Source organism: Camelus ferus, chromosome 17 (assembly GCF_009834535.1).
Source record: "Camelus ferus isolate YT-003-E chromosome 17, BCGSAC_Cfer_1.0, whole genome shotgun sequence".
Classification (NCBI taxonomy): Eukaryota; Metazoa; Chordata; class Mammalia; order Artiodactyla; family Camelidae; genus Camelus; species Camelus ferus.
The window spans coordinates 31,207,236-31,225,865 of NC_045712.1; the positions used below are offsets into that span (position 1 = coordinate 31,207,236).

General features: G+C 63.5%; 2 protein-coding genes across 3 annotated transcripts in view; both read right to left on the reverse strand.

Annotated features, from left to right (window-relative positions):
• The window catches only part of PLXNA1 (plexin A1), a 44,646-nt gene extending 44,050 nt beyond the window's left edge, over positions 1 to 596 (reverse strand). The window contains exon 1 of the mRNA XM_032458809.1: positions 411 to 596. The gene's annotated coding sequence lies outside the window, so the exon portion shown is untranslated. The remainder of the gene's footprint in view (positions 1 to 410) is intronic.
• An 11,781-nt stretch (positions 597 to 12,377) lies between these two features.
• The window catches only part of CHCHD6 (coiled-coil-helix-coiled-coil-helix domain containing 6), a 121,783-nt gene continuing 115,530 nt past the window's right edge, over positions 12,378 to 18,630 (reverse strand). The window contains exons 7-9 of one of the 2 annotated variants that reach the window (XM_032458810.1): positions 13,946 to 14,081; positions 12,780 to 12,852; positions 12,378 to 12,569 (exon numbers count right to left, since the gene is read on the reverse strand). In XM_032458810.1, the coding sequence (XP_032314701.1) occupies positions 12,436 to 12,569; positions 12,780 to 12,852; positions 13,946 to 14,081 (343 nt within the window). In that variant the 3' untranslated portion in view covers positions 12,378 to 12,435. The remainder of the gene's footprint in view (positions 12,570 to 12,779; positions 12,853 to 13,945; positions 14,082 to 18,630) is intronic. The other variant, XM_032458811.1, reaches the window with a different exon arrangement.

Sequence of the window (18,630 nt, forward strand, 5' to 3'; positions counted from 1 at the left end):
CCAGAGGTCCAGCGCGGTCCGCCGACCCGGCCCGGCCGCAGGGCCCTCCCGACGGGGCCGCCACCAACTTTCTCCCCGCCCGGCCCGGAGGAGGCGGCGCGGCCCCGCGAGCGCGGAGGGCAGGGTCCCATCCCGACCGGGCGGGGACGCGCGGGCTCGGCGCCGCGGCTGCGCCCGGACAGGACTGAACCGGGCCGAAACCGCAGGGACACGCGGGGGCGCGGACACGCGGGGACGCGAATACGCGAGCCGCAGCCCCCGCGCGCCCCCCGCCCGCCTCCGGGCCGCAACCTCGAGGACGCTGCCCCGCGCCCGGACCCAGCCCAAGGCCGCCGGGCGCCCGGACCCCCGCCGGACCCCCGCCGGACCCCCGCCCGCCCCGCCGCGGGGAAAGTTGCGCCCCTACTCACAGGCTGCCCCGGGGCGCGCCCGCCGCCGGCCATCGCCGCCCGCCGCCCGCGCCGCTGCCCGCCCCGCCCCGCCGCGGGGCCGCCGAAGCCGCGCAGGCCGCCCAGGCCGAGGCCGCCGCGCCCGGGCTCCGCTGCGTGGCCGCCGCCGCTGCCCAGCATGAATGGGGCGCCAGCCGCGCGGATGCGGACCGGCCTCGCTCTCGCCGCCCGCGGAGCGCCGCGCGCATGCGCCGTCCGGCCGGGCCGGGCCTGGGCGGGGCCTGCGCGGGGGCGGGGCCTGCGCCGGGCGGGGCGGGGCGGGCGGCGGCCTCCAGGGGGCGCTCGGTCCCCGCCGCCCGCCCGGGCCCACTGGGCGCTTCAAAGGGCGACTCCGCCGCCTGGAGCTGCCCCGGAGACCGGCCCCCGACGCGGCCGCCGCCCAGGACGGCCGTCCCGGCCCAGGGTCCTCTGGGGGCGTACGGGGCCGAGCAGGGGCGCACCAGGCGGGGAGCAGGCCCTGGGGGAGGGCGGGGGCGGGTCTGGGGGGCGCACGGGGCGGGATCGCGGGGCCCGCAGGGCCGGACGCGGTCAAGGTGGCTGCGCTCCCGCAGCGGCCCGGGCGCCGGGAGAGCCGCCCGAGGTGGGGCGCGGGGAGGCGAGGCGGCAGGAGCCGTGGACACAGCCGAAGGGCCCGGGGCCTGTGCGCGGGACCAGCTGGGCCCCAGCGAGTACCGCGGGGGTTGCGGCGAGCCCTGCAGTCACCCCGCAGGCCCGGGGAACCCCGGCCCCTCCCCGCCTCACGCAGTCTCGTCCTGGTTTCTGAGCTGATCGGTCCCCATTTCCTGTGGGTCAGGCCACCTCCCCGCGCGTCCGGCGGGGCTGGCTTGCCGGGACTTCGCGCTTGTCGCCTCCTGTGCTTGTCTGGGGGCGTGGGGACACGGTCTGCGCGGTGAGGGCCCGGCCAGGTGGCTGACAGGCAGGCCGGCCGTTGGCGGTGCTCTGCGGTGTCCCTCCAAGGCGGTCTGACCCCCTGATGCTGACTGACGCCTTCCCCTTTGGGGCCGCGCAAGGAGCTGAATGGACATCTGGTGCAGGCTCGTGGCGGCGGCAGACCCAGAGGTGGACAGCAGGGTCACTGGAGAGGGGTGTGTAGCTCTGGTGGAGGATACGCCAAGCGGTCTCCCCAAGTGGCTGCCCCATTTGCACTCCGGCGGTCCTGTGGGAGGGTCCCCACAGCCCCCACCCTCACCCGCACCTAGTGCCCTCCCTCTTGAGTCTTTGCCTCTCTGCTGGGGAGCACGGATCTTCATTGTGGCTTTAATATTCATGTCCTGGGATGAAGACAAGCATCTTTTTCAAAACTCTTATTTACTTAACCAGCACTAATCTGGTGCTGCCTCTACACGGGGCTCTGCAGACGGGTAAACTGAGGCAAGAGAGGTGACACGACTCTCCCACGCTCCCCAGCTGGTCAGCGGCTGGGCCGGAAGGCTAGCCCTGGCGGCCGGGCCCCACAGCCTGTGGTCCTGCCACACACAAGCACGTGCACACACAGGCGCTTGTGCAGGCACACACAGCCAGCCTCAGGTCCTGGCCTGCTCTTGGATTTCTAAGCCACACACACACCTGGGTGCAGCTCCTGGCGTGGCTGGTTAGTGAGCAAGTCCCACACACTCTCAGTCTCACTTTCCTCATCTGAGAAAAGGACGTAGGAGACCCCGCAGAGCTGCAGTGAGGAGGCACGAATGTGACCACCACAGTGGCCTGAGAAAATGCCTGTTCTGCTCTCTGCGTTGGCCCCAGGCCTGTCCCCATCTGTCCTTTGCGGGGCCACTGAGGCAGACACTGCTCGAGGCCCTTCTCACTCTGCTCAACATTCCCCCAGAGCCAGCGGTGCGCTTTGAGGTCCAGCCCTCGTCCTCAGCTGTCCGGGGAAGCTCAGGAGGACTGCTGGGCTCTGGGCCAACCTGGCACCCTCACGTCCCACAGCCGCCCAACCAGGATCCCTGGTGTCCTCTGGGACGCCCTTCCCTCCCCTGGGCCCTGCAGCCCCCTGCCCCGTGGATTCTCTCCGAAGACTTACTCCAGGTTACGTTACTTCCCTTCACCCCACCCCATCCCCGACTCCCGCGCACATCACCCCTGGTCCCCTCCCTAAGTCTGACTAGGTACCGCTCCGCACCACGCGGGGCCGGGACTGTCAGTGCCAGGTGGGCCGGGCCTGAGGGGCTGCTGGAAGGCAGTGGAGCAGAGCGTCTCTAGGCCCCGGGGCCAGGGAAGGGGTTCTTCAACCAGGACGTCAAAATAAATGAATAATATAGGTCAACTTGACTACCTTAAGATTGGTTATTTTTGTTCATTAAGAATTACAAAAGAGGAAATATCGAGATTCAATCAGAATTTAGGAAAAGGCATTTGCAACACACATACCCTTGGCAGAAGATGCATGTCCAGGGCATAGAAGGAGCAACCAGGCATCAAGAAGGTGACCAGCAGGGATGCGGGGCGGGGCCCCCAGCACCAGTTTGTTGCTCTGAGGAAGCCTGTGTTGTGGGCCCCGCGCCCAGCACCATGTGGGGGGCACAGTTGGGTCCACAGGGGCTGTTCAGGCGCTCCGCACACGGAGGGGAAGTGAGTGAGTCAGCAGGCTCCAGTTCCTCCTCCTTGGGTTTCTGGGTTTCCTGTCTGGGTTTCGATTCTATTGCCCAGGCAGTTCAGGAGGGCACACGGCATGCAGGGTGGCAGGGGACAATACCTAGAAATGGATCCAAAAGGGGGTTCTGGGGAGGAGGGTCTTTCGGAACCTCCAGTTCCCACCTCTGGAGCTGGTCCAAGGCTGCTTCTGCATTTTGGTGACTTGGGGCTTTGTGCAGATGTAGACTTGGGGTGCCTCTCTGCTCCCCAAGACAGAACTCCTCCACGATGGGCAAGGAGACAGCTCGGGGGGCACAGAAGGCTGGCACTCCAGCCCTGAGGGTGGCCCTGACTCCTGCCCCCAAGACCCCGACTCCCGTCACCTCGGCCCCGAGGGTGTGCAGGCCTCCTTGGGCATCAACCCTCCACCCTGTGCTGGGGGGACCTGAGAGAGGACAGAGGACAGATGGTGGGACCCTCCCCAGCAGACCCTTCAGGGGCTTGCTTCACACACAGCATCTCCGCCCCTCACCCATGGTGTGTGCGCACACACACGTGCACACAGGCTGCCTCAGCGTGCAGTGCCATGGGTCGCTGTGGCTCCTCCTTGCCAGCCTCGTGGGGTCAGTGCTGCGGGCCACAGCCCACAGACACCCGCTGTGGACACAGAGGGAGGGGCACAGTCACTGTTGCATTCTGGGAAACTCACTCTGGCCGCTGGGTGGAGAGGGGCTTGGGGGGCCTGCACAGGGGCCAGAGGTGAGGTGACGCTGATGGAGGGGTACACACAGGGGGCTCCCCGCACTCAGCCTTTGGTCTGATTGTCCAAAGCAGGAGAGGGGCTCAGTCCAGGTGCAGACCCTCTGCAGGGGGTGGCCTCCTCCCTGCCCCTACTTCCCCAGGCCGGCGCTGTGGTCGCAGGAGACAGGACTCACCTGGGCTGAAGCTACCAGGGCCGTGGTCAGGTCAGCAGCAGCGGGGCGTGGCCATGGCATCCCCTCTCCCCCCCCCTGTGGACACTGCCAGAACCACCTGGGTTCACGCCCACGCCGGCCTCTGTGCCTGGCAGCCTGGGCAGTTCCTGGTGCTTCCTTCCCACAAGCCCAGGAAAATTCCCTGAATGGACCCCCATGAAGTGGGCTGATTATGTTGCCCCCTCGAACCAGTCGCCATGGCCAGGGGACAGAACCTGAGGGTTGGCAGTCTGGGACAGGGAGCTCTCCAGAGCCGGGCGGGGTGGCTTCGGGGAGTGGGTCCTCCAGAGAAAATCCAGGCACAGTTACCAAAACAAGAAGGCCTAAAGCAGGGAAGGCAGAGGACCTGGACCACCACCACCTGCCTTCTCTCCCAGCTGCCCAGCGTTTCTGCTCCAAAGACACCCTCAGGCCTCAGAGGCCTGTCCCCACGCTTGACCAGGAGCGCCCCACCACCACCTTTCATCTTTCAAGGCCCAAGCTCCTACCCCCTCTTCCAGGAAGCCTCCCTGACTGCAGCCCTCTCCCCACCTGCGAGCCCTCCGTGGACTTCCTGTCCTATTCTGTGCCAGCAGTGACCTGCCTGGGCTCAGAGTCCCCAACCCTGGGGACACAGCCAAGTCGCTGTCAGTACTACCCTGCACAGAAGACACAGTAGCAACACAGACGCCACAGACACTCCCCAGGGGCACTGGAGGGCACAGCGCCACCTGGTCATGGGGCTGCAAGCCCGGATGGCTGCAGGGCCAAGTAGGTGACAGATGTATACAGTGAGACGGGCTGGACCCGAGAGCCGGCACCTGCCCCGAGGAGCACGTGGACGTGCAGTCAGATGGGGGCTGAGGGGACAGGATACAGCAGTGAGAAAAGCCAGCCCCCACGGCACACCCCACACCTAGGAGGCCTAGAGTGGGTGCTTGTCGCCCCGGGGCTCAAAGTCCGGTCATAGACGATGTTCCCAGCGAGAGCCCTCTGCAGGGCGGGGGCCTGGGGGAAGGCCACCCTCTCCCTCCTCCATGGGGCCGAGTGGCCCTTGCGCCCCACAGCCCCAGGAATGCGACCCCTGGGGATGAGGAAGCAGCCCGGGCCTTCTCACTCTCTAAAAATCACTGAACTAAAGCAGGAGGCTGGGCCTGCCCCGACCCAAAGGTAACGGACGGCCCCCTGTTTGCCCACCCACATGGGATCAGAGGCGGCCAGCTGCGACCGGAAGGCTGAGATGCAGCCAGGGGTCTCAGCCCACAGCCCCCAAATGTGCAGGACCCCATCCAGGGTCACCGCCAGAGCAAGCAGCTGTGTCTGGGAGCACATGATCAACAGAGGCCAACACAGGTGACACGATGCTGGAATCTCCTGGCAAGGACTTGAAAGCAGCCACCATACACGACAGTCCAATGAGTGGCTATGAACGTGCTCGAGACAAATGAAAAACAGGCAGTCTCGGCAAGGAAATCCAAGCGCGAAGGAGAACCGCACGGATGTCTTAGAACTTTTTAAAATTATAATCGGAATAAAAAGCGCAGAAGATATCTCTGCAGCGGAGCAGGGGAGAGAGGAGACCCCGTCAGCATGAAGCAGAGGAGTAGAAATGACCCACCTGAGACCCAGAGAGCAGGCTGGGGACACCCAGCCTCCGGAGCCGTAGGGGCGTTTGCGTCCTCGAAGGCGTCCCCGAGGAGAGGAGGAAAGAGGTGGGGCTGAAAGGTCCCCAAATGTAGCAAAAGACATAAACCTACAGATTCAAGGAGCATGAACCCCAAATTGAATAAACCCGAAGAAACCCACACCAACAGCCATCTCCTCGAACTTCCAAAGACCAGAGACAAAGACACTTTGGAAGCAGCGGCAGAGGAACGCTCCTTGCCTTCCAGGGAGAACAGCCTGAGCGACGTGGCTTTCTTGTCAGAGAACGTGGAGGCCGGAAGGCAGTGGGATGGCGTTTTTAAGACCAAAGAAAGCCATCAACCGTGAGGTCTGCAACTTGCGGGAAAACCACGGAACCGGGAGCGAGGGGAGTCGCGGCGCCCTCACCGAAGGAGGAGCGAGGCCGTGGCAGCAGCACGGCGGCTGGGAGGAGTAGCCGGCGGAGCCCTCACCCAGAGGGGAGCAGGAGGGACGCCGCCCCCCCAGACGCACCGCCGCCGGAGGCTCGGCGAGCGGAGGGGCCGCCTCGGACCACCGCACGCCGACGCGCAGGCTGCGGAGAGGCAAAGGCCGAGACAGCCCCCGCAGGTCTGGAAGGTGGGGCCCAGCGACCCGCAGGAAGAGGGGAGCAAGCAAAAAGACCAGGACGGCAGCCCACCCACCACCGTCACAGAAAACGCAAGCAGCGTCGTCCGCTCACTGAACGTTTCTGAAATGACACAATTACGGAGCTGGAGAACAGGTGTGTGGCTTCTGGGGTGAGGCTGGGTGGGGAGGGGCAGGTCTGCATCTTGACTGCAGTGACCGGGACACTGCTCGTGACAGGGACATGCCTCGTGTGGATGTGGGCGTCCTGGTGTCACCTGTGCTGTTTTCACAGCTTCCCGTGACGCCTGTCACTGTGATGATCATTACTGCCAAATAAGAAGGCGACGAGGGGCCAGGCCTTGCCCTTGTCCCAGCAGCAGAGGCCACCGCGGGGTCCTGGGCATGCCCTGCCCCCACCCCCCGCCCTCGTCTCCTCTTCTCTGGTCTCAGAGCTCAGGTCCGCTTCTCAGGGACACTCCACCCCACACCTTGACGTAAGAGGTGGGCCAGTCCCACCCCCAAGCCCAGGTACCCTTGCTGTTTAGATCCACGCCCCGTGCAGCCCAGGGAGCCAGGGCCTCGTCTCCTGACGCGCACCCAAGGCAGACAGTCCAGGAGGGTCTGTGGGACGCGTCCATGTCTGTTTCTGCCTAGCACATCGCCTAGGACCAGCTGCAGACAGCAGCACAGGGGGCCTCCCAGGGTTTTTGCGGGGAGTTCAGAGGGTGCAGCGGGGAAAGCCGGTCTCTGCCCCTCGGCCCAGCCTTCCATCCCAGACGTGAACCCTGCAGAGCCTTGGGGCCGCAGCCCCACGCCCACCACTGGGTGGCTGCCTGCCCCACGGTCGGGGTCAGGGTGAGCACGGAGATGGAGAGGGAAGTCGGAATTTCCGGGACGGGGCTCTTGAATTCCCTGTGCTCCCCTAGGTGTCACCCCTCCTGGGAAAACCCTCCTTGGTTTAGGGGGGGACCCCGTCCAGCTGGGGCTCCATGCAGAAGGCACAGGCTTTGGAGGCAGAAACAGGGTCCCGCCCCTGCCCTGGACTCCACTCCAGCCATGTGCCCTTTCCCAGGTTGCAGGGCACACAGCGCTGCCCCAGGGTCACTGTGAGGATCAGAGAAACCACTGTGGCGCCTCCTGGGCAGGGGCTCCCATGAGCCTCCTTCAACCCCCACACCACCCCCCCCGAGCAGTGAGGAAGCCAAGGCACAGAGGAGCCCGCCCCAACTTGTCGCAGGGAACCTCCGTGACCTCCCTCACCTACCATGTGCTCTGCAGGTGATGTTGTCCTCTGTCCTCACGAGGTCACCCACTGGCCTCACCTGCAGCCCCAGGACAGGCCCCTCCTCTTCTAGACAGCAGCCCGGAGGCCCCGGCCCACCCCCTGGCCAGCAGCAGCCCTGGGCTCGTGGGCCCTGGACCCCAGACTGGACGCCTCCGCCAGACAGGATGTCATGGCTTCCCCGGCAGGGAAGGTATGAGGCGCAGACAAAGCCAGCATCTCTCCGGCGTCCTCTGTGGGGAGGCCAGCCGTCAGCCACTCAGCACCCCGTCCTGGGCACAGGCCCCAAATGGAGTGGGCAGCAGAGGAGGGCTGGTGAGAGGCTGGGGTCTGAACACACATCTCAAGCCCTACTCACTGGAGACCTCCCTCCAGGGCGGCAGGCAGGGATTTTTTGGTTCAAGGGACAAGCACCAGAAGTGACATTCAAAATCTTTTACAGCCAGTCAGAGTAGACACCAGACACAGACAATGGATAGGACCAGCCTTGGTGAAAACCTAGCTTTGCTTCATCCAGTGGGACATTCACTGACTTGCTTCTCCAAAAGGTCCAAGGAGGTCTGGGCTTCAGGCAAGGCTGGATCCAGGGGCCCAAACATGTCATTGTCATCTATGCCTTCCCCTGTGTGCAGTCTCGGGTGTGTGCTCCCCACCTGTTGGCCAAGACAACCCTGGCAGCTCACTGGGCCTATCAGAGTCGAGTGACTGATCCCTCCACACCTTCCACTGCTCACCGTAAGGTAAGGGGCCAGGCGGAGGCAACCCCTCTGGTGTGCCAGCTGCTGTTGCCTCCAGAGCCCTCCACCTTCCAAGAGGTCTGGCCTTTTTTTTTTTTAACAATTAAAACAGGCCTTTTAATTATTAAAATATGCGTTCATGGTAAAAAAATTAAATCCAAGTGATGCCTGAAAGGACCCCCAGTGAAAAGTCATCTCCCGGCTGGGCCTCCAGGTCACCACCTGGGAGCACAAACCAGCCGCGGTCCCTGCGTCACGGCAGAGACGACACAAGGACATTCCTGCTTGTCTCTGCTCAAAAGACCCAGCTCACGTCTGCTCCGAATCCCGTGCTCATCTCTCTCCTCTCTCCTGCTAACTGACCCTGGAGATCATTCCACAAGAGCTACCTCAGGGTACCTCCCCCTCCCTCCTAGAAGTCACGCAAGTGGAATCACCGGTTCCTAGGCAGACACGCCCGGTGCCAGTGAGTCACTCTGCTGTGTGACCCCGACAGGCAGCGAAAGCGAAGGATCCGGAGGCTCCCTGGCTGGCCCCGCTGAGGGTGGGGAGCCCAGCCGGCCACACCCTGACGGCAGCCTCGCAGGACGCTGAGCGGAGCGCCAGCTCCGCCCAGGCTCCCGGCCACGGGCATGTGGTGCAAGCTGCCAGGTTTGCGCAAGTTTGTTGGGAGCAGGTAGGGGCGTGAAGTCCTCTCTGCCTGCTCCTCTTGCCCTACGAGACGTCTGAGGTGCAGTCCAGGCAGTCACAGGAGCTCCAGGCAGTGCTTTCTGCAAGGATTACCCGCAGTGCACGTTCACTGTCCGTGAGCATCTGGACAGTGGGTGGCTTCAACGCCGTGGCTGTGAGGAGTGTGGCTGGGAGACCACCCCCTACGCCCCACGTAGACGACACGCATGCTTATGCACTGGGGTATCTGGCCGGATGGGCGTGTGGGTGGCTATTTAACTGGGTGCACGCCCACAGCCGGTGCTGTCTGTCCTGTAACTTCAGCCCCTGGACGGCGGTGTGGAGGTGTTTGTGCTTTTATTCACAGTTCCCTGCTGGGTCGTAGGATGTGGGGCATTTCTTCATGTTTATTGGCCTCCTCTGAGACGATCCTGATATGCTTTGTCAGCTCTAGGGCAATTTATTGTCACCCGCACCCCCAAGCTGGACCTAGAGGGAAACAAAAACTCCTTATAAGGCAAGGGCCCCTGGGCCCTTCGTGGAGCCTGAGGGTGAAGACGGCTCAGAGAGCAGGGCTGAGACAGAAAGAGATTGGCCAAGTCGCAATCACTGTGTCTAAGCTCCTTGATCCAGCCATGCCTGAAGCTTCATTATGGACTTTTCCATCACATGAGCCAGCACTCTTCTCACCTGTCAATTTGCATGGGGGTCTGTCACTTGTGCTGCAGGGTCCAAGTTGGCCCTGTCTGGGTCCAGTCTGCCCAGACTGGTGCTCCAGGGCACTGACATTCTGGGGGCCCACCAAGCCCTGGGAAGGAAGTGGGTTGGGGGGGCCTCCAAGACCCAGAGCACTACCAGCCCTCCTCGCCATGGTCTGCACCCCACCTCATCACCACTTGTGTTCTGAGGTTGAATAACCATGTAACTGGTTCATCGTTCCATACCAAACCTCAGCAAGTATGTTTTTCATGATTAGTTGATGTTTATTTAACGGAAATAACCAGCCCATTAAATTTAATGAGGCATGTTGTCAGGTATGAAGTGTAAGTGTTTTTCCTTAAGAGCCACCTGGATGTGACCATGCTGGTTCCTGGGCCAAGGACCCGGCCCTGTGTCTGTGTGTAGGAGGCCCCGGGAGCAGGGGCACGTGCCCTTGCGGGAAACAGCAGCCCCCACCCCTGGTCCTGGCCCCCACCTTTTCTCTGTTTTACGGTTTCTGCATCAGACCCTGTACCGTGGATTTCACCTTGTCCACCTCCCCACCGAGCTCCAAGCTCCTGTTGGTTGGGGCAATGCTGTGTCTCCAGCGCAGAGCCCTGACCACCTGTGGGGACGTCACCACCAGGGCTCACTGTGCAAAAGGACGAGTGGCTGCAGAGGCCCTCCTGCCCCCGTGGGTCCCCAGCCCCACCCCACGCGCGCTCTGGGTCCAGCCAGGTTCCCTCGTCTCCCCCGCAGGCTTTGGATCTTTGTTCAAGGAGGTCCAGGCTCCGCCAGGGAATTGCATGGGTGTTTGGGGGGTGTAGGGGGGCTACTAAAAATGTTCTGGTCAGTTTAGAACAAGAGAAAATACAGTTAATTATAGAAAGCAACACAAAACTCACCGTCATTCTACCCCCTGAGAGAAAAGCACTCAACGTCGGTGTGCAGCCCTCTGCCCGGGTTCTTCTGTGTTTTTCACTTGTGTAATGGTGGTTATTTCTTCATCCAGAGACGGCTCATACTTTTTAATTGGATTCACGATCTCCACGCAAATCGCTGCTGCCTGTGGCTGCGGGGTGGGTGGACGGGGCGTCCCCGTGGTTGGGCGTCGGCTGTGTCTCCAGAGTGGCCTGTCACTCCAAGTGCTGTGCAACCGAGTCTCTGCCTGCTGGAGATGCCCTCTCTGGCTGCAGCCCTGGACTTATCCCTGGGGCCTTGCCACAACCCCAAAGTCAGCTGTCCTGCTGGCCGGGAGGGACTGGGGGTGGGTCCCCTGCTCTCACACCTGCTGAGCCCAACCATGTTGCAGGACCCTTGCTCCCCAGGAGATGCACCTGGGATGGTCTTCCCCTACAAATGAGGGAGCTGGAGGTGCCGCGCGGGGCTCGGTCTCGCCCCTATGGCTCCGATGTGGCTCTGAACCCTGTACCAGGCTGCCCGCAGGCACCAGAGACCGCAGAGGCCAGACAACAGCCCAGGACACAGAACCCGCACACGTCCCTGTTTCCTCATCTGTAACCTGGGGGCAGTAGTGACAGTAACTACCCCAGAGGGTGTGGAGAGCGCCGCATGTGCTAACCATGGGTCTGTCTCCGTGAGCTGCACCCCACGGGTCTCCGGGGGACCTGCCCACGGTGCTGGGCCCGGGTGCAGCCTCCACTGCGAGGGCAGCTCCAGGGCCACCTGCCCTCCAGTCCTGCTGGTTTCAGACAACGGGAGACGGAGGTTAGGTGGGGCAAGGAGAGGGAGAGGCTGCCTCCTGCAGCGGCGGTGTCCCCGGGACCCCAGCCCCTGAGCAGGGCCACTATGGTGCCAGCGTCCCCCAGGGACCTGCCTCTTTCCACCATCCCTCCAGCCCTGGGTGACGGGCTGCCTTCTGGGCCATCACACCATCGAACTTGGGTTCTCAGCTCCTCCACCTCCTCTGGGACTGACTCCCTGCACCCAGTTCCCTCTGTTTAAATAATCGGTGCTTTCAGGCTCCTGGTTGGAGCCTGGACGCCACAGCCAACGTCATCACGTTTAATCCCCCAGCAGCCGGGTGGGCTGCGGACTAACCCTCCCTCCTGACAGTCACACGGCTGGGTCCTGGACTGCCTCGGGGTCCACGCCCGCTGGACACAACCCTCGCTCGTGCCGTGTTCTCTCCAGCTGGCTTCGTACCACATACGGCCACGTGGGGGGCCTGGGGACCAGGCCCACGTGTAGGACTGCTGAGTACACGTGCACACACACATGCACACAGAGCCGCACCCTGAGCGCATGCACCTGACTCCAACAAAGTCCACCCAACATACCCCTACATCCATGGTAGGAGATGGGGGCACCCAGCCCGGGGAAGCTTGGTTCTGGCCCCAGGATGCCCAGGAATAGGCTGAGGCCAATGGAGAGAGCCGGGAGCATCAGCCTGGCCTCTGCCCTCACCCTGCCGACCCCTGCTTTGCCCGCTCTCTGCGAATGCCCAGCTGTGCACAGTCTGTGCCCCCTCCGGGCGCCCCTGGCTCCCATCTGGGGTTCTGCTCTCCCAGCCTCTGGCTGCCCCGCTGCCATCCATCCAGCTTTGGACTCATAGCTCAGCCCCGTCCATCCGGAAGCTGGCCTGCTCTCCTGCTGTGTCCCAGTGAGGAACCCTCCCCATCTGCCCACCTCCTCCAGCTCTGGGGTGGCCCTTTGCTGGATGCCCACCCCCCACCAGCTGGACGCTCCCCAGGGCAGCAGCCTGTCTGATCTTGGGGCCAGCGCAGGGCTGCACATGGAGTGAGAGAAAACAAAGACAAATGCTTTATTTGTCCGTGGACAGGTGCACACACAGTTTCTCAAGCACAGGGGCAGCAGAGGCGCCCAGCAGGACAGGATGTGGCCCAGGGGTCTGTGGGCTGTGGTCCCACATGGGTCCCCTCATCAGGGCTCCAAGTCACTGCCAGGCCAGGAGTGAGGCTGCTTGTCAGCCCTGCGAGGGAGAATAGAGGTAAGTCGCTGGTGTCCCCTCCAGGCATTGCTCCATGGGGGCGACTGCTAAATAGGACACGCCCCCCCCAGCTGGTCCCTGCAGCCTGGGATTGGGCCTCCTCCCCTCCAAGCCCAGTGCCCACATGCACGTGCCCGCGGCCCCCAGCTGACATGGTCCCTCCTCCACCGACCTCCTGCCTGCCCCACGTACAGATGGTGCTTGGCCAGTCCTCCTCTGCCCCCTGAGGGGTCCCTCTTGTTCTCGCCTTAGCCGCACAGATTTCCTGTGACCCCCCAGAGCATGTGCTCAGGTGAGCGCTCTCACGCCCTCTGGCTGCCCGCGGGGCCTGCACCCAAGGCACCAGCATGTCCACACACGAGCGTACTTCCTGGTGGCCACCACGCTGGGCTGAGCTCGTCTAGCAGCCGGGGAGGTGCCGCCCCCCCGATCAGGCGGCCTGAGTCCTAGGCTGGCTCCCTGGTGCCAGGGATGGTCCCTGCCACCTGGCCGCTTGCAGGAGTGAATTCGCTCTGGGGGGTCTCTAAGGCTAGAGCCTCCCGAGGCGAGGACGAGGGGCCCGCGGGTGCCTCCCCTGCACTGGCTGCAGCTCGCAGAGGACACCTGACCTCCTCCCCAGGCTCCAGGCCCAGCTGGTCCCTGTGGAGCCCAGGGCGGTGTGGGCAGGCGGGCTGTGCGCAGGAGCGATCCAGACCTGCCTGTCTCCCACTTGGCAACAGAGGCTTGTCCCAGGGAGGAAGGCCCTGCCCCGCAGCTCTTCCAACAAACATGCCAGCCGTGTGGTGAGCCCAAGCTGCCCAGAGTGCAGGAGGTGCCTGGGGGCGGAGGCTGGGGGCTGGGGGAGCCAGCAGGGAGGGGACTGGAGGGAGGCCAGGTCTCAGGGCAGGGCCACTGCACGCCAGATGACACAACAGCCTGGAGAGCCCCTGATGCCGGCTGAGGAGTGCACGGGACCTGGGGCCACCATCGCCCGCCCACTCCCCAGAGGCTGGCCCCGTCAGTCGGGCCAGCACAGGAGCTGGGTGGGTGCAGAGCTGCCCTCTCGAGCAGGACTCCTCCCCCTTCTACTGGGTGGCCCAGCCCTCTCCACGACCCCAGCCTGCACACGCATCCCCCGCCCAACAGCCCAGAGGTAAGGGCTGGGTGGCCACCCCTGAATAGTGGGGCCTGACTGTACCCAGCACAGCTCCTGGACCCAGCCTAGCGGGCTGCGCCCACACCCCCTTCCCCACGCAGATGCCTGGAGCACTCAGGGGCCAGCCGTGGACATGGTGGGCTGGAGGTCAGGACGCTGGCTTGGCGGGCCGGTGGGCAGAGGCTCCAGCTGCCCGGTGGGTGGCCAGGGGAGCTGGCCTTACCTTGTGGGCGGTGCTCACGCAGTGCTGGTAGGCTTTGACTAGGTCTGCGCACAGGAGCACCTCCTGCAGGTGGTCTCGGTAGCAGTGGAGAATCTGGGCCTGCAGCCCCGAGCACACGGGCTCCAGCCTGCGGGGCCTGCAGGACAGAGAGAGGAGGCCTGTGGTGGCCCAGCCTGAGAACCATGGGCCAGGCGTGGGGGGTCCCTGCGGCCCCTGGCATCCAGACCCCCTCGGAGAGAAGGCCAGCTGGGGACCCTGCCCCGCCAAGGCCTCCAGCCCAGGTGTGGGCCACTGTGACCACGGGATTATGCACAGGCAGCTGGCTTCTCCGACGAAGCTGTCTTTCTGACCTCAAAGCTAGTACGTGCACGGGGAGGAGAACTGGAAAGCCACAGGATGCCTAAGGAAGAACTAAGGTTTCAAAACCGTACTTCCTAGAGACAATCACTCCAGCATTCTGGACGCAATTACTATTTTTTCTCTCTTCGTTTATCAAAGTAGGCTTAACGCCTAAACTTAGGCTCTAAACATATTCATCTGAAAAAAGATTACATTCTCTTTTTAAAAATATGAAGCAAATACCAAAAAAGTGAAATAAATGTTATTCTCAAGGGTCTCCTTCCTGATGCTCCTCCACCCTCGCCTCTCTGTCTCACACGCTCTCCTGAACACTCACCCTCTGACTCACACGTGCACACACTCACGTGCACACTCACAGGTGCACGCATACATTCACAGGTGTGTGCACATGTGCACACACAAGTGCACACTCACAAGTGCACTCTCACAGGTGCACACACTCACAGGTGCACACTCTCTCACGTGCACACGCTTCCTGCTCCGCCCAGCACGTAGGATTCCACCGTGTGCTGAGGATGCAAGCCAGGGCACAGCCAGCCCTACAGCACTGGGGGCTCCCGCCTCGAAACCCAATTCCGCTGGTGTCTGTGCAGTGAGGACAAGGACTCAGAGAGTTCTCACTGGAGGAGGACACTGGGGGTCTTTCCTCAGAGCAGGACAGACGGCTCCTGGGCTCAGCCCTTCCCTCTAGGGACTCGGGGTCCCCTCTCAGGGCGCCACTGGCTGTCATGGTGCGGTGATGGCCTCCCCCAACCCCAGTACTTGCAGAATGCCTCCACTTCCGTGCTGAAGACTTTTTGAGGTGGACACAATTCCACGTCAAAATTCCAACCCAGTTTAACTGGAACTATTCAATGATTATTTTATTTTCTTTCAGGTTTACTTGACAGTGGATACGTCGTTTGGTATCAGAGGACAGTGGCAAGGGTTCATCTCGTGTCCAGAGATCACCGCAAAACACCGTACTGTGCTCTCTTGCTCTGACTGGTATCACCTGGATTAGCTTACGCTTGCCTCGTTTACTCGTTCCAAACGAGGCTGTGGGGGAAAATGCAGTGATGCTGTAATCTAAAACGAAGTCCAGTCGTGCGTCTTTTAAACGGTTTACTCCAGGAAGGACAGCCGGCCCTCGGACGGGCCTCTCTGCCGCTCTCCCCAGGGCCCAGTGTGCTTCAGCCTCGCCCTCCGGCCAGCGCCTCCCTCGGCCGGGGGCCCGTGCGCGGCTGTCTGTTCACACCAGGCCTCCCGTCCCCCCACCCCTGCCCCCGAACCCCGTGAACAGCTCCCAACCCACACGACCCCCGGGTACGGCCAGTGGGGGGCTCGGTGGCAGCAGGACCGTCAGGGCTCACAGGCCTCGTGAGGACAGGCCCGAGTCCTGGAGCTGGACCAAGGCGGGACAGACGCGCCTCCAGGTGTAAACGGGCAGTCTCGTCCTGCCCTCTTCCTCCTCTGTCTTCAGGTCCCCGCCAGGGCCGCAGGCATCCTGATGGCCGGCCTTGCGGAACCCCCAGTGGCCCCCTCACAGCACGCTCACTCTGGGCCCAAGGCCTCTCTGCTCTGGGACTTGTCAGCAGCAATACAAGGAGACAAGATGGTGGGCAAATGTCAACTGGAAGAAATGTCACCCGTTTACCTGCAAAACGACGGTGAACGCACGGGACCCGGAGAGCACAGATCTCCTGGAGCCAGCCGGGCGGGGCTGGGTCCCAGCATAGGAGAGCCGCGCACCCTACCGGGCACAGCCCCGCCTCCCAGCCCTGCCGCCCAGCAGCTGGGTACTGTTCAGCCTGGGGGACAGCTGCCCTGCAGACACACAGAGGACGTCCCCACGGCAACCTTCCCGGGGCCCAGGCAAGCCCCACTCTCCGTCCGAGGGGCTTCGCGGCCACGTGCCCCTGTGCATTAGGAGCTAGGTCTGGGTAGTTCAGGGCTATCACCCCCGCCAGAAGTGGCCACCTTGCCGGCCCCGACACCCCCGGCACACTGGGCTGAGACGGCCAGACCGGAGCATGAGGACCGGGGTGGGCAGGGCGGTGGGGCGGGAGGAGAGCTGGGGGAGGCGCTGCCCCTGAAGTCTTGCTGGGCAAGAGCTGCAACAGGAGGCTTCAGGCCACAGACGTGGCTGGAAGGCGGGCCTGTCTGCCCGTCCGTGCCCCTCTGACCTGTGTTTCCAGGTCACTCCACACTGTCTAGGGCTCCCCAGGCCTCGAGGCTGTCTCTTTCCCAGAACCTGAAGGCACCCATTGCGGCGTCCCTGCTCCATGGAGCCAGCAGACCCCCAAGCCGGCCCTGCGCGCCAGTGGGCAGCACACAGGTCTGGGGGCAGACACACCAGGCTGGGGCTCGGGCTTGGCCACTTTCTGCTGTGTGTTCGAGGTCAGAGGGGAGGAGGGCCAGGCCTCAGAGCAGCTGGGAGCGACTGGTGCGGTCTCTTCTCAGCACTCAGCCCTCCCTACACGCGCACACAGGCCCTCACGCCTTCCCTTTGCCCCGCAGACCGTGGGCTCCTGCGACCCGGAACCCCCTACAGCCAACCCCCAGGCCCCAACAACACGCACTCCTGGGCTCAGGACCTGGAATCCTACGGTCCCTGAGCCTCACGTTCTAGGATGTTACCCCCCAATCTGCCGCCTCCTCACCCAAGTCCCCACCTAGTACTGAGGGGCCCACTTCCCTCCCAGTTTCAGTCCTGGGGAGTGGAGGTCACCCCAGGCCCCCCCCCCCAGTCAGAGAGCTGGGGTCACTTTGGACGTTCCCCTGCCTTTGCTCTGGACGTCTCCCGCTTACCTTCCAGCTGTACCGATCCCGACTCTCTCCAGCCTTACTGAAAACTGACGTCTCCGCCCCAACCCCAAGCAGCTCAGGCACCCCCTCCATCCCTGTGACCAGCTGACCCCAAACTGGGCGGCTCTAGAGGCCACCCCTCCTCTTCCTGCCTCCTCCACCCTCCATCCCTGGGGCCTTCAGTGCCCCTCAGATGCTCCCGGGCTTCTGGCTCAGGTCTGTAGAGGCCGCACCCCCCCAACTCCTGCCTGGTCTGTGCCAGCCCCTGCCCCGCTCCACTTCTGGGTGTTCCCAGAGCAGACCCCCGAGGCCTCCTCACGGCCACAGAAGCTTCCAGAAGGGCCCCCTCCTTCTCCTTCTCTATTCCCAGGCCTCTGGGGGCCCAGCTCTCCTGATGGCCTGGAGCCACCCCCTCCACAGTCTGGGGTCCGCTTCCCCCCGCGCCCCGGGGGCCATCAGCCCCCTGCGGGCATGGACACACCTCCTCAGCATCCCCACGTCTCACACCCCACCTCCTCCGCCGGGGGTTCCTTCTGCAGGGCCAAGCCCCCCCCCCCCCCCGCAGCCCTCGGCGCAGCTCCTCCCCCCAGCACCTGGGTGGTCTCTCCTGCCAGCCTTTCTCTCTCCTTTCATCCACCTTCCCCACCGAAACACACTCATCCTTCTGAAAAGGCTACAAACCCATGTCCTGGGAAAGGCGGACAGTCAGCCACGCAGGAAAGTGGTGGGAGCAGACGGGGTTCTGACCTGGCGGAAGTGAGCGGGAAGCAGACGAACCACAGTCCCTTCCGACAGACGGCTCCTCGGCCTGGCTGCCTCGTAGTGTCTAGCCTCCACCCCCGTAAGGGAAGACTGGGCCCCCGACTGGGCTCACTTGGGCCTGGGGAGCTCCCACGGGAGGGGGTGACAGGTGCCCCGACCTCGGTACACGGCTTAGGAGGGCTCTGAGGACCAGCACCCGCTGGCCCTACCCAGCACAGCGGTGGTTCTGCCGGCGGGGCCGCCAGCCCCAGGCTGGCTGTGAGGCGGAGGGACATCAGGGCCTGGTGGTCTGGCCCCACAGCACTGGCCCTCCATGCTGCTCCTCCCACTGTGGGAAGTCCCAGAACCTCCAAGGGAGAAACGACCAAGGGCATGGAGAGGCAGCAAAGATGCCTGGAGGTCAGGCCTGCCGGGCCTGTCTGCCGCCTGGCCAGTGACCACGGAGGAGGGGCCGCGTGGCCGTGCGGGAAGGCGAGCCGGAGGGAGGGCGGGCCGGGCCCCCTCCGGCGAAGCCCCCTTCCCGCCCTGCCCCCGGCTCCCAGGGACGGGGTCTCGGGCACAAGCCCAGCTGCCCATCCGCCCACGTGCGGCGTCCTCTGCAAGCTCTCCTATTTAATAAACGAAATCTCATCAACTTATCCGGCTCCTGTTATCACTGCTGACATCAATCTGATAATATTGGCCTGGTGTGGAACCGGGCTATTAGACGTCTGCCTGGCACTTAATTTCAGAGACAAGCCGGCAGTGGGTGAACCTGCGAGCAGGCTTTTTATTAC